At 42.8% G+C, this 24,534-nt stretch overlaps 1 protein-coding gene across 7 annotated transcripts in view; it reads left to right on the top strand.

The window, feature by feature from the left end:
• CARS2 (cysteinyl-tRNA synthetase 2, mitochondrial) overlaps window positions 1-24,534 on the top strand; it is a 68,155-nt gene that overhangs the window by 12,862 nt on the left and 30,759 nt on the right. For 2 of the 7 annotated variants that reach the window (XM_026647497.2, XM_026647494.2), the window contains exons 1-4: window positions 10,449-10,806; window positions 11,092-11,142; window positions 19,919-20,036; window positions 24,386-24,457. In XM_026647497.2, the coding sequence (XP_026503282.1) occupies window positions 10,550-10,806; window positions 11,092-11,142; window positions 19,919-20,036; window positions 24,386-24,457 (498 nt within the window). In that variant the 5' untranslated portion in view covers window positions 10,449-10,549. Of the gene's footprint in view, window positions 1-10,448; window positions 11,143-19,918; window positions 20,037-24,385; window positions 24,458-24,534 lie in introns of those variants that run through there. The other 5 variants (XM_026647513.1, XM_026647502.2, XM_026647524.1 and 2 more) reach the window with 5 other exon arrangements.

Genomic DNA, 24,534 nt, shown 5'->3' with positions numbered 1-24,534 from the left:
ATTAGAGTTCCTTCAGAACTCTTGGGTAAATACTGTCTGGTCCTGGTGACTTATTACTATTTAATTTATCAATTTGTTCCAAAACCTCCTCTATTGACACCCCAATCTGGGACAGTTCCTCAGATTTGTCTCCTAAAAAGAATGGCTCAGGTGTGGGAATCTCCTTAACGTCCTCTGCAATGAAGATCTATGCAAATAATTCATTTAGCTTCTCTGCAACAGCTTTGTCTTCCTTGAATGCCCCATTAACACCTCGATTGTCCAGTAGCCACACTGATGTTTGGCAGTCTTCCTGATTCTGACATAGTTAAAAAGATATTTGGCTGTCATGTTTTGTGTCTTTGGTATTTGCTCTTCAAATTCTTTTTTGGCCTGCCTAATTATACTTTTATACTTCACTTGCCAGAGTTTATGCTCCTTTCTATTTTCCTCATTAGGATTTGACTTCCAATTTTTAAAGGCTGCCTTTTTGCCTCTTACCATCTTTTTTACTTTGTTGCAGTACCGGATTTACCATGGCGCCAGGCCCACGCTCCAAAGGGGCCCCGGCCCAGCCTGCTCTTCTCTGCCTCCTGCCCACCACTCTCGCCTGCGGGGGCAGCGGGCAGAAGCTTGGTCCTGCCGGCTCCGCCGGCAGCCAAGCTCCGCCGGCAGCCAAGCTCCTCCCCCACGTTCCCGCCCCTCCCCCTCCCAGCGCTTCCCCTGCCGCCGAACAGCTATTTGCCTGCGCGAGGGAGGGGGAGGAGCAGAGCCGCAGTGCGCTCGCCGCTCGGGGGAGGAGGCGGAGAAGAGGCGGGGTGGGGCCTTGGGGAAGGGGGTGAAATCAGGGCATAGCCCCTCCAGCCCCCTGCCATGAGCCGCTCAGGGCAGGGGGCTGGGAACACCCCCACGACCCCAGCCCACAACCCCAGCCCTCTGCCCTGACTCCTGCACCCCCACACCTCATACCCTGACTCCTGCACCCCTCACACACACCCAGCCCCTAGTCCTGACTCCTGCACCCCCCACAATATCCAGCCCCCCCACACCCCATGCCCTGACTCCTGCACCCTTCCACATCCCCATCCCCACCCTGAGCACCAAACGGGAGCTCCTGCACACACCGCCCCCCCACACACATTCCCGCCTGCACTCCTCACACCAAATGGGAGCTGCCCCAGGTAAGCGCTCCACACCCCAACCTCCTGCCCCAACCCTGAGCCCCCTCCCTCACCCTAGCTCCTGGCCAGACCCTGCACCCCAACCCCCAGCCTGGTCCTGCACCCTAACTCCCTCCCAGACCCTGCACCCCCAGCCTTGTGCTCAGTGCACCCACACCCTCAGCTCAGTGGAGAGAGAGATGAAGAGAATGGGTTAGAACCAGAGAGAAGGTAGGTACCGACTCTATGTGGGCAGGGGCAGGGGTGAATTCTGTTTACCCCCTCCCCAGCCCTGCTGCGCTTCCAGTTTACCCGTGGCCCCTCCCTTGCTCCAGGGACCAACCCTAGCTCCTGCTCCGCTGTGCTATTGCCCCTGGCCCCTGCCTTGCTCCAGTCAGAAGGGACTAATCCACCCCCCATGCCCCACTGTGCTCTTCTTGCCCCTGGCCCCAGCCTCGCTCCAGCTGGGGACCAATCCTTCCTCCCCCCCATGTCCCCTGCCTCGCTCCAGCTGGGGACCAATCCTCTCCCCCCACCATGCCCCGCTGTCCGGGTGGATAAAAATCAATGACTTAAAAACAAAAATCGGATTTTTTTTATTTAAATTGGATTTTTGAGGAAAAACCTATCTAAAGATAGTTTTAATTAAAATACATTATATCTCATCATGAAATAGGGATTATAAATTCTAATGCTATAGTATGAGACAATATATTCATGTAATGTTTAAGAAAACTTTTGTAAATGAGTTCGAATAGTTCATGGATTAGGAACCTAATCTTATGGGGTTCCAGGGGCTTCTGTATAGATTATTTAGGTTAATCTTTCTATCTACCCAATGGGACTCAGTGCTCAGTCTAGAAGATACCATCAGAGATCTTAGTTTTGCAGTTCACAAACTGTGGATTTGTGTCTCCAGAGGTAACATGCTTGTTAATGGCAAAAATGTTTTAAAATAAATAAATAATATATAGAGGAGAAATAACACACCTCAACTCTATTGTCCCTCTGCAAATTTGTGTACACAGAGTCAATCCCTTACCTCTCTTTAAAAGTGAAAAGTTTCAAAAAGTTCAATGAATAGAAGATTGTTGGGGGCGGAACAGATCTGGACAAGAATAGAAATCTGGAAATAAATATAAGAAGCGAGGGACATATGCTTTTTTGTTAAAATATTATGTTTGCTGCTGAAGAAAAAAATCCAGAATACTTAATGTTGTTGTTTTAGTTAAATAAAACAATTTAAATGTCTGTCTGGTGATGTTCTCCTCCTAATACAGCCTGGCAAGAAAATCCTCCAAATATTAACGATTAACCTATTGAATTGGAGATACTTCACCTCCCAGTGACTTCATAAATATCTGCTTCAATTACCTTTGGTAAATGAAATAACCAAACAATCATTCATTTTCTGATATAGCTGTAAAACTAATCTAAAAAGTTTTCAAAATAAATCACTGTTTAAAAATGTATAGTGTGTACCTTCTAAAAATGAAGCCTACATCTATCTCTGAGTTGTGAAGAATATGTATTGAGGTTATAACAACCAACAGGAATGCACTTTTATGTAGAAAAACATGATTAAATCTAGTCTTCCTGACTAGTGATTTAAATCAAATCCACCGTGCCCGCTGTGCTCTTGCCCCTGGCCCCTTCATTTCCCAGGGGGGCCCACAAAAAGTTAATCTGGCCCTGCTTTGTTGTTTAGCCATGTTGGGATTTTTTTGGTCCTCTTACTGTTTTTATTAATTTGGTATATATTTAGGGTATGTCTGCACTTAAAATGCTATTGCCTACCTGAGAGGTGGTAGTTTGGTAGATAGAAGAATTCTTCTGTCGACCTACCACTGTCTACATGGGGATCTAGGTTGGCTTAACAACGCCGCTCAGTGGTGTGGATTTTTCAGGCTGAGCAATGAAGTTATGCTAACTTAATTTTCTAGGCCTTAGTTTGAGACTCTGTTATGGTGTTTTTAAATAGTTTCCACACAGCTTATAGGCATTTCATTCTTGTGACTGTTCCTTTTAATTTCCATTTAACTAGCTTCCTCATTTTTGTGTAGTTCCCCTTTCTGAAGTTAAATGCTACTGTGATGGGTATCTTTTGTATTTTCCCCCCTACAAGGATGTTAAATTTAATTGCATTATGCTCACTATTACCAAGTGGTTCAATTGTATTCACCTCTTGGGCGAAATATTGTGCTACACTTAGCACTAAATCAAGAATTGCCTCTCCCCTTGTGGATTCCAGGATTAGCTGCTCCAAAAAGCAGTCTTTAATAGCATCTAGAAATTTTATCTCGGCATTTCTTCCTGAGGTGACATGCACCTAGTCAACATGGGGATAGTTTAAATTCCTCATTATTTGGGGGTTTTCTGTTTTTGTAGCCTCTCTAATCTTCCTGAGCATTTCACAGTCACCATCACCATCCTTGTCAGGTGGTCAGTAATCTGTTTCTGCTGCTATACTCTTATTATTCAAGCACAGAGTCAGCAACCCAGAGTGGCCAGCTTCAGCTAGTGTGAGAAGCAGCTCCCTCCTGCTTCCTGCCCAGGCCCGGCCGCCAGGGACAGTGGCCAAACATGCCTGGGGAGAGGCGCAGTGGGAGGAGGACAGACCCCTGCAAGTAATGCTGGTGGGTTGAGAAGAACGTGGTGGCCCTGGGCTGGGTGGGGAGGTCACTGGGCAGAGGAGACATGGGGGAGGGATAGCTCAGTGGTTTGAGTGTTGGCCTGCTAAACCCAGAGTTGTGAGTTCAATCCTTGAGGGGGCTATTTAGGGATCTGGGGCAAAAATCTGTCTGGGGATTGGTCCTGCTTTGAGCAGGGGGTTGGACTAGATGACCTCCTGAGGTCCCTTCCAACCCTGATATTCTATGATTCTATGTCCTCCCCTTTGATTGTGCCTCCCTCGTATCAGGAGGCATGAGTCATCTATGAGAGGACCCCTGTTGTGACCCTTGCTGCTTCATTGGGGAGGAAGACCCTACTGCCACTCATGTTGCTGTCCCTTTCCTTCTGGGATAGGAGGGTGGTCCCCTAGCACCACCATTCTGAATGGAGATTGGGGCCACAGAGAAGGGATGGGTTTGCCAAGAATCTGTGTCATGGTGTGCCTGGAGCCCCAGACTGCCTGCATTTGGAAATCCCCAGAAGTATGCTTGATTTAAGGTGCATAATTCATGGTTCCAATACCTCATGATCATTAACCCAATTATTCTTGTGGGGAGGGTTAGGTTGGCAGGACACATCCTTTTCCTTTGAAATCTAATTCTCCTTTTAGTATCTCAGTTTTCTAGCGCTTGAGGTAAACTATCTATTATTTCATTGAATTTATTCTATTAGAATAAAATAAGTATAAAGTGTAATGGAATGTTTATTGTTTGTTTCAGTGCCTTTAATAATAACCATAACCTTTTGTGCACTTAGCAAATCACATTTCATTGTAGGACATGAAGGTTTCTGAATCGAATGCCTGTCTGAGTACCACTGACACTAAGTCCTCTAGTTTATTGTACTCTCTTTCGGTTCTTAGACCAGGGTTTGGCAACCTTTCAGAAGTGGTGTGCTGAGTCTTCATTTATTCACTCTAATTTAAGATTTTGCATGCCAGTAATACATTTTAACATTTTTAGAAGGTCTCTTTCTATAAGTCTATAATATATAACTAAACTATTGTTGTATGTAAAGTAAATAAGAGTTTTAAAATGTTTAAGAAGCTTCATTTAAAATTAAATTAAAATGCAGAGCCCCCTGGACCAGTGGCCAGGACCCAGGCAGTGTGAGTGCCACTGAAAATCAGCATGCGTGCTGCCTTTGGCACGCGTGCCATAGGTTGCCTACCCTGTCTTAGACCATGCTCATCACCGTACTATCTTAGAGCCTTCCAATTGTGCATTAAATGACATGACTAACATTTGTCATGTGTTTGTTCTCTCATCCTCTCCCCTTGGTGAGAAGCATGTGCAGTGGAGTGACTTGTTTTAGTAGGACTTTTTATTTTTAATGAATATACCTGTTTCTATTTGTGTGTATGTTGAAGAAGGCAAAGTCAAAGAAGAGCACCTTATGCCTGAAGAAAGTGGTGAGGTTTGTGATGGCCCTTAGTTCCTCAGAGAGTTCATTCCACAGTCTCAGACCAGCCCCGAGAAAGGTCTCCCACACAGACAAGCTTTACCCTTATTGTAGAGAGCTCCATTGTGCCAGAGGAGCGAAGTTGTCAACCATGGTCTTCATCCTGGAGCTCTAGGTGGTCTTTTAGATATCCTGGGCCCAGGCCATGGAGTGCTTCGAAGAGGACTGATAGCTGGAATATGATTCGAAATTATTTGGGAAGCCAGTGTAGCGAGTAGAGGACAGGTTTGATGTGCTCTGAAACCATCTGAAGAAAAAAAATAAAAGAGGAGTTCTAAATGCATTCTTCTGATCAGTCAGCAATTTTAACCATGTCAGCCAAACTAGGGGATGAGTTAAAAACATGCCATAAACTGTTATCTATTAATCATTTGAACTCTGCCAAAGTGATTTGCACTGTACAGAACAAAGAAGATCACAGAGTTAATGACAACTCTTCTATCAGGATGTGCATGGAATTATACAGGAATCAAAGAGATCAGACAACAAAAATCGTTCACAATGGAAACTGAAGTAATTGGCCTGTGAAGCTTCACAAAAATATAGAAAGCATATGTTCACACAGGTTATTGGACAGTATCTTTGATTTCATCCCAGCACGACTCAAAACAGTGAACCATGCATTGGTGAGGTTTCTTCCTCAATCAAAAATCTGAAATTGTTAGAGCTAAATATTGTGGAAAATGACACGTTAGGGGAAAAAATAACTGTTGGAAGAATGCCAGGGCCCTTACATCTTACTCTCTGTAAACCAAAATGGGACCCAGATATAGACAGTTTTGATGCAGAGAGATTTCTATTATCACACAAAGGCAATGAATGAAATAATCATAATAAATCCCAGACTTATCTAGACCTATCCTTTATAGCTTTGAGGGGAACCTATAAAGGTTCACTTCAGGCCCTCCATGAGGCAGCATGCCACAAAGAAACTTTCTATAATGTCCAGTCAAAACGGAAGGTTGTGGTCATTTATTTCCAACTAGAGCTGGGTGAAAAACTGATTTTTTTGGTTTGGTGGCAGTTCCAAAAAATAGAAGAAAAAAAAATCAGGCCTGGTCAAACTAAATCTGATTATTATCATTATTATTTTAATTTTCAGTGAATTGAAAAAAATTCACTTCAATTCTGGAGCACATCCTAGGGCAGAGATCGGCAACGTTTTGCACGTGGCTCGCCAGGGTAAGCTCCCTGGCAGGCCGGGCCGGTTTGTTTACCTGCCACGTCCGCAAGTTCAGCCGATCGCGGCTCCCACTGGATGCAGTTCACTGTCCCAGGCCAATGGGGGCTGTGGGAAGCAGCGCGGGCCGAGGGATGTGCTGGCTGCTGCTTCCCGTCGCCCCCATTGGCCTGGGACGGCAAACTGCATCCAGTGGGAGCAGCGATCGGCTGAACTTGCGGACGTGGCAGGTAAACAAACCGGCCCGGCCCGCCAGGGTGCTTACCCTGGCGAGCCGCGTGCCAAAGGTTGCCGATCCCTGTCCTGGGGCATGGCCTAACCACTTCCTCCTTTGGCTGTTTTGTGACTGGCCAAATCTATTTGGGTCAAATTGAGGTATAGTTTCAGGATGACCAAAACTGCAGTTTTCATCAAATAAACTATTTGGCAAAAAAAATCTGTCCAGCTCTATTTCTAACACATCTACCTTTTGTACAGTGGTAGTAGAGAAGTTTGCTGATGAAAGAAATGCAGCCCTGTAGGAAATGGTAATGTCTCAAAAGACACCAGCCAGATCAATCCTTTCGGATATGTATTTATTATTTGCATTTCAGTAGCACCTAGAGGCCCCAAAAAGGGATCAGTGCACTCCAAACAATGTAGTCACCACTTTAGTTCCTTTTTGTGCTCCCAAGGGAGGAAGATCAACAAACAGGTAGCTGTAAAAAAAGTCCCAAACCAAAAACATCAAAACACACTGGTTTAGGGCTGCGTTTTCTGCTTGTAATGCCTGTTAAGAAAGCGGATTTGATAAATCAGCTGATGGAAACTGGGGAATGGCCGAGGAAGACTTTGGAAAAAGTATCTGACTTGGAAAGATCTTTTCAGAGTTATCTGGAATTAAAATAAATTGTCCAGGACACCAAACTTTAAATGCAATCTGAGAAAATCATGCCACTTTTTACTCTATCTTTTGACTTTTTAACTCCCCTCTACACACTTGTCAATGTGTGTGTGTTAATTTAAGATTGAAAAGTCAACCTTTGGTGCACACAAAAATACACACCTTCCCCTGGCTGCTCAGATGGAGACTCCACTTATCAGCTCCTTACCCCTGAGATACAGGAAATGCCAGGATGGCAATTACCCTTAGGCTAGGTCTACACTACCCGCCTGAATCGGCGGGTAGAAATCGATCTCTCGGGGATCTAATTATCGCGTCTCATCGGGACGCGACAATCGATCCCCTAATCGACGCTCTTACTCCACCAGCGGAGGTAGGAGTAAGCGCCGTCGACGGGGAGCCTGCGGAGGTCGATTTTGCCGCCGTCCTCACAGCGGGGTAAGTTGGCTCCGATACGTCGAATTCAGCTACGCTATTCGCATAGCTGAATTTGCGTCTCTTAAATCGACCCCCTCCTGTAGTGAAGACCTGCCCTTAGTGTCTTGACTTCCCTCCTAGGACTTGTCTATGCTTAAAAAGGTGCAGCTGTAGCACTTCAGCGAAGACTCCAAAAGGCTACTGGGAGGGGTTCTCCCGTCAGGGAGGTACTACACCTCCCCAAGAGGTAGTAGTTAGGTCAACAGGGGAACTCTCCCATTAACCTAGCACTGTCTACCCTGGGGATTAGGTTGGATTTTTTGGACCCCTGAGCGATGTAGTTATACTGACCTAATTTCCTAGTGTACACCAGGGCCTAGTTTATTTCAATTGATAGAAAAAGGGCTGGATGGGAAGTGGTTTGAGAACCACTAACCTAATTAATGTGTCATGATTCACAGAGGCGCACAGAATGTATATTACTTTTTTTAGATTGATGAGTTAGATATACATATTAAAGAACTTCACATTAATTCCTGCTTTCTGAATTTAGCTGAATGAGGAATGTTGGGGAGGGGGGGGTCGTCTTTGACAAAAATGAATATTGTATATGTTATGGAACAGCAAAAGGGAAATACACTCTGTCCTTACATATAAGTAAATTAATATGTTTATGTAGTACTAAAAGAACAGATGACATATTCACAAATAAGTATGAAATAACTAATCAATGTTAGCTAACAGGCAGCTAACCAGTAACCAACATACTCAAGGAGGATAGGGTTATATAACTCCCGTAATTAAATAATTAAGTGTTGAAAGTATTTCCAATATTCCAAAATTGACCCTATAATTAGAGTGTTTCTATGCAAAAATGTGTATCAATCATTAAACATAGGCACCGACCTCTTCAGTTCCTGGGGGGTGCTCAACTCCCGCTCCCCACAAGCCCCACCCCCACTCCACCCCTTCCCCCCAGGATGCCCCCTGCCTCTTCCTGCCCGTGCTCCTCCCCCACCCCCAACACCTCCTGCACACTGCTGAACAGGACTGGGGAAGGGGGTTGGGGTGGGGTGCGGGAGGGAGCTTGGTGCGGGGTCCCAGTGACGTTTAATGCGGCTCCCAGGATGGGGCTGCCAAGTCCCTGCAGCCCCTAGGCGCATGGGTAGCCAGGGAGGCTCCACGCACTGCCCTTGTGCCCACAGGCGCTGCCCCCGCAGTTCCCATTGGTCGCAGTTCCCAGCCAATGGGAGCTGCGGAGCCTCCCTGGCCGCCCATTCGCCTAGGGGCTGCAAGGACCTGGTGGCCGCTTCTGGGAGCCACATGGAGCTAGGGCAGGCAGGGAGCCTGCCTTAGCCCCGGGCCCCGGCTGTGCCAGGGTCCCTTTTAGACTGGGCGTTCTGGTCAAAAACCGGACACCTGGCAACCCTAATGGACACTTATTTCAGTTTAAACTAAACTGAAATAAACAGTTTAAGTAGATTATGAACAAGTTTAAGATAAACTGAAATAGATCACTTTTAATTCAAATTGAGTGTTCACACAAGGGTTTGCAACAGAAAGTTTAACTAAATTGGTTTAAAAGCCCATTTAGGTTCAACTCAGACAACTTTCTCACATATACAAGACCTTTGTAAAGTTTACCTGTCTGTCCTGAAAATTTTGACAAAAATAAAGCTATTGTACTAATATTTTGCATTTATATATTTTATTCAAATAGTTTGAAACTGGTTTATTAATCTTAATTAAATAAAAGCTTCTCCAAATCTAAGAGGAAGGATAGTCCAGTGCTTGGGGTGCTACCTGGGGATCTGGGAGACCCAAGTTTAATTTTCAGCTCTTGTGTGACCTTGAGTAAATTGCTTAATCATTCTGTGCCTCAGTTTCCCCAACCATAAAATGGTGGGGAAGGGAACTTCCCTGCCTCACAAAAGGGGGGGGGATTGCTCAGTGGTTTGAGCATTGGCCTGCTAAACCCAGGGTTGTGAGTTCAATCCTTGAGGGGGCCACTTAGAGATCTAGGGCAAAAATCAGTACTTGGTCCTGCTAGTGAAGGCAGGGGGCTGGACTTTATGATCTTTTGGGGGTCCCTTCCAGCTCTATGAGATAGGTATAACTCCATATATTATTAAACACATTATAGTTTATGAGCCACTATGATGATGGGGTGGGGGATCGAACACACACGCAGATCCCCTTCCTTTGTTAGATACTAAATTAGGCTCTCACCCTGCAAACCTTTAGGCCCATGCTTAACTTTAAGTAGGTGAGCAGATTACAGGCGAAAGTGCAGGCAGCAAAGTTTTTTTTTACCGCAAGGGCAAATCTGACCCCTCCTTGTCCTTCCCATGTCCAGGCGGGCATGGCCCCTGCTCGGAGGAAGCCCTGGGCGCTGGAAGTTTCCCCTGCAGCCCAGTGGGAGGAGAGCGAAGCAGGGGCCGCTGCAGCACCAACAGCATTCAGCGGCAGAGCCCGGGGCGGCCCGGCTGGGTGCCCCGCGCTGCTCTCCGCGAGTCCGCCCGGGGCGGGGCCGGCGCTGGGCCAGAGCCCCAGGCCCCGCCCCTTCCTGCCGCTCGGGCTGTAGCTACACCGCTCCCTCCCTGTCCCCTGCACAGGCGGTCCGGCTGCTGTAGCTACACCCGGCGCGGGTTGTGTCGCGGCTGCAGCTCCGCCTCCAGCCGAGCCGCCCCCGCCCCCGGGGAGCGGGAGCCGCTTCGCCCGCTCAGCCGGAGCCTGCAGCCTGGCGTGCCCCGCGCCGAGCTCTCGCCGCCCCGGGGGTGGTGGCGCGGCGCGAGCATGCTGCAAGCCCGGCTGGCCTCGGCCTCCCGCTGCCTGCGCTCCGGGAGCCGGGGAGATCTACCCGTGGCAGCCGGCCGAGGGGCTGGTGCGGAGGCTGGGCTGGTGCGGAGTCGGGCCTCCCCGCCGAGGTGTTGCTCTAGCGTCGGGAGGAAGTGGATCAAACCCACAGGCCGGGATACCGGGATCCAGACCTACAACAGCTTGAGCAGAAGCAAGGAACCCTTAATACTGGCCAATGCAGGAGTGGCGACCTGGTAGCGATTTAAATAGCATTAATCAGTGGCCAGCCCAATACAAAATAAAAGGTTATACTCTGCAGCCCTCTAAAAATAATGCTGCTGGTGAGATGGAGGGGAGGTCCTGTCAGTGTTCCCCTGCTTTTAAACTGATTGCAAAGGGATCCATCCTGCACAGCTGATCACCTTACTGTGATGATGTTCAGTTTGGTTAATGTATCTGTTTTTAGTTGTCCATAGCAGCAGGTAATATGTCAAGCAGCTTTTGACTATTTTATTATTTGTTCTTCACTTTGTTCACAGGTATAGCTGTGGGCCAACAGTATATGATCATGCGCACCTTGGGCATGCTTGGTGAGTTGTTTTAAAATTATAGGAGGAAGACTGCATTGATGTTTTATGATGTCAGGTGATTGCAAGGTAGGGCTAGAAGAAACCTAAGGTGTGTCTATGCTGCAGTTAAACACTGACTCCGGTGCTCAGGCTATGGGGCTGTTTAATTGTGAAATAGATGTTCATGTTCGGGCTGGAGCGCAGGGTCCCAGAACTGGGCACCAGTCTGAGTCCAAATGTCTACACTGCAGTTAAAGAATCCTATAGCCTGAGCCCAAGTCCGCTGACATGGGCCTGTCACAGGTTTTTAATTGCAGTGTAGACAAACCCCTAGTGTCCCAGCAGCCCAGGACAACCAAAAATCCGAGGTGGATGAATGAAATGTAATTGCTATCCAAAGGATAAGCTGCGCTTCTTCACTTAAGAAAGATGGTGCCTCTTACCAGAGACAGAAAATGAAAGCTAGCCTCATGCAATTGTTTCCTGGTGAAATCTATTCAACAGTGAAACAAATGGCTGATTTTGGTTCAGAGGAGCTGCTTGGTGACTGCCCCATCCTGTTAATTTGCTAAATTCTTCCTCTGGGAGTTGGACTTCTGGACATTGCTGATTACATGTTACAGGATTAGAATTCAACATGACATTGAGAAATTAGAGAATTGGTCTGAAATCAACAAGATGAAATTCAACAAGGACAAGTGCAAAGTACTACAGTAAGGGTATGTCTGTACTTAAAATGCTACAGCTGCACAGCCGCATCACTTCCGTGTAGACACTCCCCGAGAGGCGGTAGCTAGGTCAAGGAAAGAATTCTTCCATTGACCTAGCACTGTCTACGTGCGGGGTTAGGTCATCTTAACTGTGCTGTTCAGGGGTGTGGATTTTCCACACCACCGAGTGACATAGGTAAGCCAATTTAATTTTCTAGTATAGACAAGGCCTTAGGAAGAAAAAAAATCAAATGTACGACTACAAAAAGGGGAATAGCTGGCTAGGTGGTTGTACTGCTGAAAAGGATCTGGGGGTTATAGAAGATCAGAAATTGAACATGAATCAACAATATGATGCAGTTGTAAAATAGACTAATATTCTGTGGTGCACTAACAGGAGAGTCATATGTAAGACACAGGAGGTAACTGACCTTCTCTACTTGGCACTGGTGAGGGCTCAGCTGGAGTACTGTGTCCAATTCTGGGCACCAAACTTTAGGAAAGTTGTGGGCAAACTGGAGAGAGTCTAGAGGAGATCAACAAAAATGATAAAAGGTCTAGAAAACTTGACCTAGGAGAAAAGGTTAAAAAAAATTGGGCATGTTTCATCTTGAGAAAAGAAAACTGAGGGGGGGGACCTGATAAGTTTTCAAATATGCTATAAAGAGGACGGTGATCTATTGTTGCCCACTGAAGGCAGGGCAAGAAGTAGTGGGCTTCATCTGCAGTAAGGGAGATTCAAGTTAGATATTAGGAAAAACTTTGTAACTGTAAGGGTAATTAAGCTCTGGAAAAGTCTTCCAAGGGAGGTTGTGGAATCTCCATCACTGGAGGTTTTTAAGAAGAAATTGGACAAGCATCTGTGTCAGGCATGTCTAGATTTACTTGGTCCTCCCTCAGTGCAGGTGGTTGGACTGGATGACTTCCAGCTCTATACGTCTATGATTGTATGCTCTTTTCCCGAGTGGAACTGGGCGTACAGCTGCCAATTGGTAGCATTTACTGTACAAAGAAACAGAAGGAGAAGTTCTGTTGTCTATTTTAGCACTAAGTCAGACATGTACTAGTTAGTCAATACATCCAGGGTTTTCAAGTTCTGATCAGTTCGGCAGTTTGTTCCTATAGAGGGGAAAACATTTTTCTGTATATATTTTCATTTATTTATTAGGACAGTATGAATTATTTTGGATCATATCTGCAGAATGTGACTATTATACATAATACATTAACTTTAATTTGCTAGACGGTTCCATATCAATCTGTCTTAAACATTTTGGAAGAAGAGCAGCTGATATGCCGCATGTAATTTAGATTTAAAAAAATTGAATAAGTGTGCCAATTGTTTATGAAATATTAACTTTAAATGCTTAAGAATAAACTGCTTGAAGTACATGTTTACTAAACTCCTATATGCAGACAAGTTAAAGACTGTTAGATTTATATAAGGAGCTCTTTTGATCACATTACATACGAACATAGGCTGCAAGAATGATTTCTTCCTTTCATTTGGCTTGGTTACTGTGTCAGCACTTAGAAAAAACAGTACGGGGCTGTTAGCCTCATAAACGGACATTTTCAAGGTTGGTAGGCTCAAAAATTCTTTTTTTTTTTCTCTTTAAATTGTTTGAAAAGCCTGTGTGACTTATTTTTTCCTCCCCTTAAAAAATTCAGTGCCTTTTGTTTTATAAAACCAAAGCACACAAACCTGCCAACACTTCAAATTCACTAACAGCTTGATAGTAATAAACCAGTTTGTGTGTGTAGGATTGGAGGATGGGGGCAATTGTAAAGGAAGCATTTCATCTTTTTAAAAAATAGATTTAAGGCATGTGATAACTGCTAGTGTGAGCCAGAGAGATTCTAAGGGCCTCGGGTTGCCAGTCGTGCAATTATACGGTAGACAAAACTCCTGCTGACTTGGAAGTTTTGCTTTCATCTGTACGCAGGAGAAGAATACGTATAGCTTGGACAGGAACTGTGGAAATGATCTTAAATTTCCTAGACAACTTGTTTCAATTTTAGAGTGGAGTTACCTCCACTAGTGGCGAGAGGGTAGTTTATTGTATGGTTACATTCAATCTAGGGTTTTTCTGTGAGAGAGTGAACACATCGCTTTCAAGCTTCCAAGAGATCAATACAAACAATGATATGATGTGCTGGTACGGCAGAAATAACTTTGAAAAATACCTTAACCGTGTTAAAGAAAGAATGCTACTGGGTGTGCTGAATATCTGCAACTCCCACTGAAGACAATAGAAGTTGCAAGTGCTCAGCAGCTCTTACGGTTCATGCCTATGATACTTAAAATCATAAGTGCTGGAACTAGGGGTGCTGTTGCACCCCCTGGCTTGAAGTAGTAATAACAACCCAGATACATGGTTTCTGCCTTCCGTACCTCCATTATAAAAGTTGTTCCAGCACCACTGCTTAACACAGAGTGTATTGCATCTTACTCCATCTCAGAGGAAAGATGTCTTTCAGGTCATGGTTAACGGTATGAACGTCAAATGCCACTTAATATTGTAAATATTTTTTCTTAGCTTATGCTGCTTATGACTTTGACTGTGTTCTTTCTCTGAACCCATTGTGTTCCATTTCCCTCAATGTTTAGCTGTGGCAGGAACTGTGAGAGGAGAATTATAATATTTATTTCTATGTATCTCTTGTAGAAATGCAGGTTTTGAAATACTAAGTGCCCAGACATAGAACTGGCAACCTCTCCTTTTTGCACTCCCAATACTTATGTGTTGCTGTATTCTTTTTGTGTGTTTATTGCTGTAGTTTTCCATCCTTTCTGTAACTTTCTGACAGGACTTTATGAATCTGGATGGCTAATAATGGTCAGAAAATCAGGAAACCATACATGAATTATTTTTAATTAATACCTAATGTGCAATATGATTATTTTTTAACTTCCAAATAACCCCTATTTTTAGTTCTACAAATTGGTGGGGAAGAGGGTTACCAGAATATAAATCACTGACACTGTTCATTTTGGAAGAATAGCTTAAAATGTCATTGTTCAAGAAAATTATTAAACTTGCTATATCAATAAACTTCTTTACTCCACCATTACCTCATTCTAGGCTCTTCTGTCAAGTGTTTTTTTTCCTCTGGGGTAGTTAGGGTGACCAGACAGCAAATGTGAAAAATCGGGACGGCGGGGGGAGGGGGTTAATAGGAGCCTATATAAGAAAAAGACCCAAAAATCGCGACTGTCCCTATAAAATCGGGATAGCTGGTCACCCTAGGGGTAGTGGCTCTCCACCTCTTTCATGTTAATCCCTCATTACAACATAAAGTTTTAGAACCCTTCTCCCATCTAGCTGTAACAAATGGGAGTGTCATTGCACACCCCTGAAACCTGTTTGGGACTTGCAGGTTGGGAACCCATGCTCTAGGTTTTGAGAGTAGGGAGGTAAATGTCATCTGAATGCAAATAACAAAAGGCAATATCTAGTAATGGCCTGGGAGGAGGAAACCCATAATTTTCCAGAAAGTTTTATTTAAATGTAGCTTTTGTGTGCCAGCTTTTACTTTAGCATGAGTGAGTACATTCTTTTAGTTCAGTGGAATACCAAAACATACACTATAGTAGCTCATTCCTAACTTGATATCCCATATAACTTTTGCATAGTGAATTATATTGGATCTCAAGGTTGAAATTGCTACTGTTTCTTTTCTTACTATTATCCCAGTTCCTTTTTACCCCTAATATCTTTTTCTGCACATGTCACTCTTCTAGTACAAACCCTAAATAGTCAGGCTTTGTACTGGAAACTAAATGGGGTCAGAATGTTTAATATTCATGGACTTTGTTAAAACAATGCACAACTAATTTACCAATTTACTACACAACTAATGCACAAATTCTGTGGGCTGGAATAGCAGGAACCAACACAATGTATCCCCAGTTAGGGGTTTGGGAGCCTCTGGATCTATATATGTACTTCCTCTGTGGCCCTTCTCTTTTCACCATCACTTATTCAGGAGGCAGTTCTGCGTGTCTGCTCTGCACATTCATCTCTCCCCCCTCCCTCCCTGGACAGGTCTAAAGTTGAACAGGCCCTTTACACCTCAGGGAATTTCAACTTGTTTTGGTCTCCTTGTTCTGATTATCTATCTAATGTATTTATCTATCCTTTTTGTCCTCTTCTCTCTGCTGCCCTTTGCAAGAAGGGGTATGTAGGAGTTCCGAATTTACCTTCTCTATATTATTCATTTTTTCATGTACCTCTTTTTGTCCCCTCTCTGAACTAAACAGCTCCAGTCTTTCACTCTTTACTTATATGGAAGTTTCACCATCTTAATCTTCCATCTTTGAAATCCACCTCTTTTTCATTTTTTTTTTTGTTATATAGGGTAACTAGAACTGAACACAGCATTCAAAGTATGGGTGCACTATTGATTTATATAGCTGCATTACGATCTCTACCCCATTCCTTTTGCTTTTTCATATATTGTTTGTTCTGTTGACTTCGGGTGTACAGAGACTTTCATTGAGCAGAGGCTTTCATTGAACTGGCCACAATGTCACTGAAGGCTTTTTCTGAGCTGTTACGGGTTAATTTAAAATTCACTAACATGTATGAGTAATTCAAATGATTCTTTCCAATGTGTGAAGAGTACTTGTGGCATCTTAGAGACTAATAAATTTATTTGAGCATAAGCTTTCATGGGCTAAAGCCCACTTCATCAGATGCATGCCGTGGAAAATACAGTAGGAAGATATATGAGAACATGAAAAAATGGGTGTTGCCATACCAACTCTAATGAGACTAATTGATTAAGGTGGGCTATTATCAGCAGGAGGGGAAAAAAAACTTTTGTAGTGATAATCAGGGTGGCCCAGTTCAAACAGTTGACAAGAAGGTGTGAGTAACAGAAGGGGGAAAAATTAGCATGGGGAAATAGTTTTTACTTTGTGTAATGATCCATCCACTCCCAGTCTTTATTCAAGCCTAATTTAATGGTGTCCAATTTGCAAATTAATTCCAGTTCTGCAATTTCTTGTTGGAGTCTGTTTTTGAAGTTTTTTTGTTGAATAATTGCGACTTTTAGGTCTGTAATTGAGTGACCAGGGAGGTTGAAGTGTTCTCCGACTGGTTTTTGAATGTTATAATTCTTGACGTCTGATTTGTGTTCATTTATTCTTTTGTGTAGAGACTGTCCAGTTTGGCCAATGTACATGGCAGAGGAACATTGCTGGCACATGATGGCATATATCACATTGGTAGATGTGCAGGTGAACGAGCCTCTGATAGTGTGGCTGATGTGATTAGGTCCTATGATAGTGTCCCCTGAATAGATATGTGGACAGAGTTGGCAATGGGCTTTGTTGCAAGGATAGGTTCCTGGGTTAGTGTTTTTATTGTGTGGTGTGTAGTTGCTGGTGAGTATTTGCTTCAGGTTGGGGGGCTGTCTGTAAGTGAGGACTAGCCTGTCTCCCAAGATCTGTGACAGGGATCGTCCTTCAGGATAGGTTGTAGATCCTTGATGGTGCGCTGGAGAGGTTTTAGTTGGGGGCTGAAGGCGATGGCTAGTGGCCTTCTGCTACTTTCTTTGTTGGGCCTGTCGTGTAGTAGGTGACTTCTGGGTACTCTTCTGGCCCATGTTAATTTTCCCCCTACTCCTCGTTCTTTTTGCTGATACAGACTAACACGGCTACCACTCTGAAACCTGTTTCCAATGTGCATAATTTTGCACTGGTTCTTATGCCTTCATGTTGCCCAATTGCCTTGCTTGGTTAGGTATAACTTAAGCATTAATTTGACTAGGATGGCAGGATTCTCTTAGTTTCCCTCTGTAGTTGGCTCTGCTTGTAGATTGCTTCTGCTCTAGATCCCTGCTTCTGCAGCTGCTGGTTAGTCTTCTGCTGCTGAAGGAGGTTCATGTGGCAGGCAATTGATTAGAAAACATGGGGAGGCATCCAGGCCGATAATGTACGAGTGAGACCCACTATGAAGAGAAATGCTGCTGTCTCTCTGGCTCTGTTTAAACCGTTTGTGGTCCCTAAAGTTATATTTTAACTTTTTTTTTAAATCAAAATTATTTTTTTAAAGAGTAAGGATGCCATTTTATTACTTGAATTCTTCAAACAAGCGTCTGTTTTTCCTGTTTTTAAACCACGACAGACACAACTAATGAAGGAAGTAATGGCACAGTTACAGAAATGAATTAACAATGGAAATGAGATTGTCATCTGCGGGGGGGATTTGAAAAGAATGACATTACATTTCCCCTGCCCCTTACAACCAAATGACCCTTTTATTTGCTGTGCAACAGCCCCCAGGCATCAGAACCAGGGTTCTATGCACATTTGTACGGAGCGTGTGCCCCCATTTAAGAGAATTGCTGTTAATGGGTCAAAATGTAACCTTGATTTTAAACACTGACTTTATCAGTTTGCTGACATAAGGGTTTCAACTTGGTTAGGATCCAGCTTCTCAGCTGGCTGATTCCTAGCAATACTAATCCCAAGAGCTGGGTTCTTTTCTGTGCCACCCCTTCTTCCTTGATTCTCTGCTTTCTTCTGGTCAGCGTGTTGCTATTGAAGAATAAAAGAATCCTGCTCCCTGAAATGCCAAGGTTTCTGCATATTTCAACATGCTGTTTCTTCTCAAGACAGAGTAGAGGTGTATAGCAGGGGACAGGGCAACGTTCATATGTGTACTAGCAAAGAAAACCACGGAGCTGGTGGATTTAATTTTAAGCGTTTTGACATTGATGGTGATTCTTTTATTGATAGTGAAATGGACTGAGAGGGCTCTGGCGTATTTTGGTGGACTAATACCACAACATTTTTATATTGTTAGAATCTTACCTAGAATTAGCCCGGGATTCATTAACGTGATCTGTTTCTTAGTTGTATATGCTACCTTTTCAAAGACATGTTTTAGTATGGCATAATTCAAGCAAGTAACAATACTTTTCTCCATGTGTAGTTCAAATATGACATTTGTGATTTATGATGTGGGGCTGAGAATTTTTGGGAAGGCATTGTGTTATCACCATCAGATCCATGCAGCTAAGTGAAAAGGTGCAAATACATCTGCAAAGTGAATTGAGCTTTGTTTCTTTTTGCAGACACAGTAAACACAGTCTCCAGTTTGTTCAGCATGCTGGATGGAATGGAAAATGTAGATTTGTGAATATCCTTCTGGACCCAGTCCTGTGAGTTACTGAATGCCCACAACTGCCTTTGAACTCAGTGGGAGCTGTAGGTGCTCATCACCTTGCAGGTCTGCGTCCTTTCCTGAGATGCTGCTGTTGTTGCTTAGCCTTTCTGCAATAGCTGCCCTTTACTGAGTCCAAAGACATTTCTTTGGAAGTCTGACCTGAGATTCTTACAGTAGCAAATGGCTTCATGGGGCATCGTAGCTCATAGGTTATATTTAATATTCATGGATTTTGTTAAAACAATATATTTGTCCTGAAGTTTGTGAATAATTTAAAATGGTTCCTTCTCAAACATTTGGAAAAACTGTTGCCTGGTATCCAAAAAGACCTGTGATGATGTATAAACAAAACTGTTTGTGTGCTACATTGGTGTAACCGAGGTCAGTGCTTATTTAGCTGATCCCATACAACTTTAATTGGAACATATTTGTATTGATTTCTTTCTTTTTCAATTATGTGCTGTAATACCTGAAAACAGGAGTGTTTCAGAATGTGAATGAGGTATTAGAGGTTTTAGAAGCTGAGTATGGAGTATTGTAAGTGCGATGTTCATTTTAGTAGTAAGCCTTTAGGTTAACACAATCTCACTTCAGTACATTGTTTTAAAGAGATGAAGAAAAGAAAAGAAACACTTCAGAAAATTTGATGTAATGTGTCACTAGTGCCAGAAGAGGGTAGACCAGTTCAACTGAGATTTGCATAACTTCTTTACAGAATGTAACCAGTTCTGGAGTAGCATTTTGTATATATTCTCTCTCTTTCTAAAGACTATCATTGTTCTCTCTCTATTTCACTTTCATTATTAGGCCATTCAGAGCTTCTATATGAGTGATTTTTGCTGTTTATTAATTTTATTTAGATTCATTACCAATAATACACATTTAAAAGCTTTTCTTTTTCTTTTTCAGTTCCTATGTTAGATTTGATATTATTCGAAGAATAATAACTAAGGTTTTTGGAAATGAAGTAGTCATGGTGATGGGGATTACAGACATAGATGACAAAATAATTAAAAGAGCCAATGAGGTAAATATGACGTTTACTTTGACAAAAGCTGATCGTGTTTAATGTACTGAGTAGTGTTAGACAACAACCTTGATTTTGTTACTGCTTTTTAAAATCACTGGCTAATTGTTTCCTGGGCTCTCAACTCATGGGCTAGTAGAGGCTGGGAATCTGGCAGAGCTGGCATATGTAGCTCTGAAGGAGGCAGCATATAAAGTTGTTCATCAGTGAGATGTAGGTACAACAAATGCCATAGCATTGGCTACAAAGGCAACCCTACTTCGTCTTCTGCTAGAAGGACCGTTTTTGCAATACAAGGTTGTTGGGGAAAGTGGAAAGTCATTGGGGCTCTCATTAGAGTTGAGGAGTTGTCTTAACCCTTCTCCATCCTAGGTGGAAAATTATTAACCAATGAACTTTGGACAGTTGTCTATAGTAGCTGCTGTTTTACAGAAATTATCTAAATTGTCGCTATTTGCCTTGGAATTGGTCATTAAAGAAGATGGTTGTTCTGTACATAATCATGGAGCTTCCATCAAATCAAGTTGCAGGCGCTCAGCATCTCTCAAGGGTCTGCCCGGAAGGATCTAGTTGTATAGTGAAATGGACTCAGAGGGCTCTGTCGTATTTTGGTTGAGTAACATTACAACATTTTTATATTATTAGAACATTACCTAGAACTAGGCAAGGATTCATTGACTCTCAGTTGTATACGTGCTACCTTTCTTAATGGTTTCCGAGGCCCTGAACTCAAATGGGTCTACTCACAAGCTTAACGTAAAGGATATGTATAAGTCTTTTAACAGCGGTGGGGTCCTAGATTGCTAGAGTAAAGGTAGTTAATAACTTTCCCGAAGTTTTCACTGATGTCTCATGGCTGTTGGCTAAATTAAAAGCTTTGACTGTAAACTGCTCTCAGTGGGATGCTAATCAAATCAATTTTACCAACTGAGCTTAGTGAATTGTCATTCTACCTCTTTTTCTGCTTGATAAAATCCTTATCAGATCATAAAATGTTAATAATATACAGCTAAATTGTGAATGCTAATTATTTTTTGAAAGATTTAAATTGAGTTTTTTGGGTTTTAAAACCTGGTGACTCCTGCCTTCTGGAACACAAGGGAATCTGTCAAAATAATCTCAGCTGCAAACTGCATGTTCTTTTCCTGATGTGAGCTATATTGTGACAGTTTGTAAAAAAATAACTTTTAATGATTACAAGGAAAAAAATCCATTTTTTTAAACTATTATTCACAGTAAATGTAGAGAGTTTTCTCATACTGGCCTTGTTATGCTTTTGATAAAATAAGTTTTTGCTCATTCTTATTCTTTCCCTTAGGAATATTTTTTCTTGATGGCTGCAGGCCAGTGCTTTAACATACGACCCACATTTAAGATATGTGTGCGTGTCTGTCTTGAGAATTTTTCTTTCATAAGAGCATCATGGTTATTTCTTTGCAGAAAAAGTTGACTTAATGTTTTTAAAAGAATTCTGGTTCATTTGCTCCATTCTTTTGTCAAGATTAAAGTCTGCGCTATGAAATAGTTTTAGCAGTCAGAACTTTTATAACTATGCTAAACAAGTCTGATGCTTTTATTCTATTTTTACCAAGTCCCATATGTTGTACTTTGAGGAGTGGTTTTGTACAGTTAGTAGAACAGTGGCATACTGAAGTCTCCTCACCATTTTATGGGTATTTATAGAGGAGGAGGTGTTAGAGTGGCCGTCAGTAACAAATCCTATGGTTAGGATTGTAGGTTTGTCATGATATTGGGTGGGAAAGTCTTTAGAAGAGTTGTGGTAACAATAGCACAAATAATAGAAATCACACACAATTATTTAAAAATAAATCCCAGCTATGATTTGGTGTGCCTTAAACTGTATTTACAGAACCAAGTCTCAGTTTAACGATCTGTGGGAACCACAATACTTCTAGATTGCTTAGCGTCTGCCTTTTCCCCATTAGTCTTCTTCACTGGTTTAGAGCTCCAGGAAAGGCTCTTGGTCAAACAGCACCCTGAGCAAGCCAGAATGTGGTGCTTTGATCCCAACTTTATAACTTCTCTAGGTACCTTTTGTGGTGTTTTTCTTTTTTTCTTTGGTATCTTCCAAACGTTCCCATGAACATTATCTTCAGATGCAATTAGCTTGCTCTTTATCCCCATTTGAACAATACGTTTCTGGATAATATATCGTAAGGACATTTCTGCATTAGCAGGAGGATGTATTAGATGACCTAACAGGCCTTTTTTGCATTTATTTCCTGTGATTCTTCCAGCTCTGTAAAAAAGATATTTAATAAAACTGATCTAACATCAATCCTTGAGTGTCACTCTACAGGATGACTATCTCTTATTCAGTGGGCGTTAATCATTACCCTTTGTTTTCAATCCTTCAGTCAGTTTTTAGTCCACGGGGGTAGGGTGCATATCCAAAGGAAGCGGAATTAATTTTGGAAGTAAGATTTCTTGACACTGTATCAGATGTTTTACCAAAGTCCAGATATAGGACATAATTGCATTCTCCTTCTCAATCCAAAAAGCAATTAGTTTTGTCTGGAAAGATTTGTTCTTTATGCTCTTATGCTGTTAATTACTGTTGATTCCTTCTATCCTCTAGATTTTTGAACCCGATTGTTTTTCAAGTCCTGATAATGGAATACATTATAAGAGAGCCACAGGTCAATAAGAAAGTTGAGGAAGGGTACCCCCAGTGAGGTTGAGGGGCAATGCCCTCGTGAGAAGTCTTACTAATACTGAGATTCTTGTTGGGGGGCTGGCTCCTAAACCTCGCTCAAGGATTCATTTTGGAGGCTCTAGTGTCTGAAGCAACTCCTTTCTGGTTCCTAGAATGGGGAAGAAGCTTTCCTTTTACACCAAGCCTTCTCTCAGCTGCAAGAGATGAGCCTCCTCTATTCTACCTCTTCCCCTGAACTCCTGGCTACTCCAATAGATGGTTCAAAAAGTGCTAAGCCAGGGATCGGCAACCTTTGGCACGCAGCCCGCCAGGGTAAGCCCCCTGGCGGGCCGGGCCGGTTTGTTTACCTGCCGCGTCTGCAGGTTTGGCCGATCGCTGCTCCCACTGGCCGCGGTTCGCCGCTCCAGGCCAATGGGAGTGTTGGGAAGCAGCGCTCAGCACATCCCTCGGCCCGCACCGCTTCCCGCCGCCCCCGTTGGCCTGGAGCGGCGAACCGTGGCAAGTGGGAGCCGCGATCGGCCAAACCTGCGGACGCGGCAGGTAAACAAACCGGCCCGGCCCCCCAGGGGGCTTACCCTGGCGAGCCGCGTGCCAAAGGTTGCCGGTCCCTGTGCTAAGCACTAGCCTGGTGAAAATCAGGCCTTTTTAAGATGCCTTAAATTAGGCATCCAAAGTTACCTTTGAAAATCTTGACCCTAGTGCCTGCCTCTAGTTGCTTATAAAGTTCCTGAATAGCATCTGCAGAATAAAACTGATGTATTTCTGCTCACCTAATTCTGAATGGCAGCAATAAAATTGAATTTTGTTCTGTTAATTTCATTCTGTTGTTCCTGTCTGACAATTCAGAAAGACAGCCTTCCATTGGTTCACATGCAGCAGATTATTTTCCAAAACATAAGGACTAGAAACTTAAATCTTGCAAAATTAAATGACATCGCACCTCCACTTGCCAGGGAAGGTTTTGTTCTGGTGAATTTTTCAAGCCCTGGCTATGATGAGTATTTCAGACAAATGTAATATCAAATGCAAACTGACTCTTTATCTCTGCTTCCCACTTATTTATTCACTTTTGTAAAGATCCCTGTGCCTAGCTGTCAACAGAGTCTACATCTGAAACTTGTAGATATTGTTGGAGTGTTACTATGCTTTCAAAAATATTTGACTATCAGTTCATTTCCCCAGTTCCATTCACATATTTGAGGAACAGCAATGAATAGTTGAAAAATCATATTAATTTTCAATGATAAAAAATATCCTGTGTGGTGTCTGTAAGTCTCTGTTTTATAACTCTGACATACATCAGTAAGTGTTGTAAATGACTTTCTTGCACCACGAATATGAGGTAAGCTTAGCATTGGAAGTGAAGTCCCTTACTGAATAAAAATAAAAGGTTTGTGGACTTAACTTTTAGTCACTTCCTATAGAAAGTTGTGGATTAAAATATTCCTATAATTAAAAAAGATAAATTAAATATCACTTTTATGCTATAACTATCTTTTATACAGCCTCTGTACTGAATGTTGGATTAATAAACCTTCCTTACTTTTTTTTTTTTTTTTTTTTTTTTTGGGGGGGCCCATAACTCTTCCAATTAGCCATTAACTGACTGATAAGGCTATAATATTTTGTATTATTTTGATTTATGATTCACTCATCTGCCTTTCTTCTACAGATGAACATATCACCATTAGCTCTTGCCCGGGTTTATGAAGAAGACTTTAAACAAGACATGGCTGCATTAAAGGTACAAATATTTAATATTTTATCTTTTAAAACTGAAATTATTATAAAGTACATTTATTTGTTAAAGGAACAATGACA

Source organism: Terrapene carolina, unplaced genomic scaffold (assembly GCF_002925995.2).
Source record: "Terrapene carolina triunguis isolate 2854851 unplaced genomic scaffold, T_m_triunguis-2.0 Scaffold21, whole genome shotgun sequence".
Lineage (NCBI taxonomy): Eukaryota > Metazoa > Chordata > Testudines > Emydidae > Terrapene > Terrapene triunguis.
This window is presented reverse-complemented; position numbering and strand designations above follow the sequence as displayed.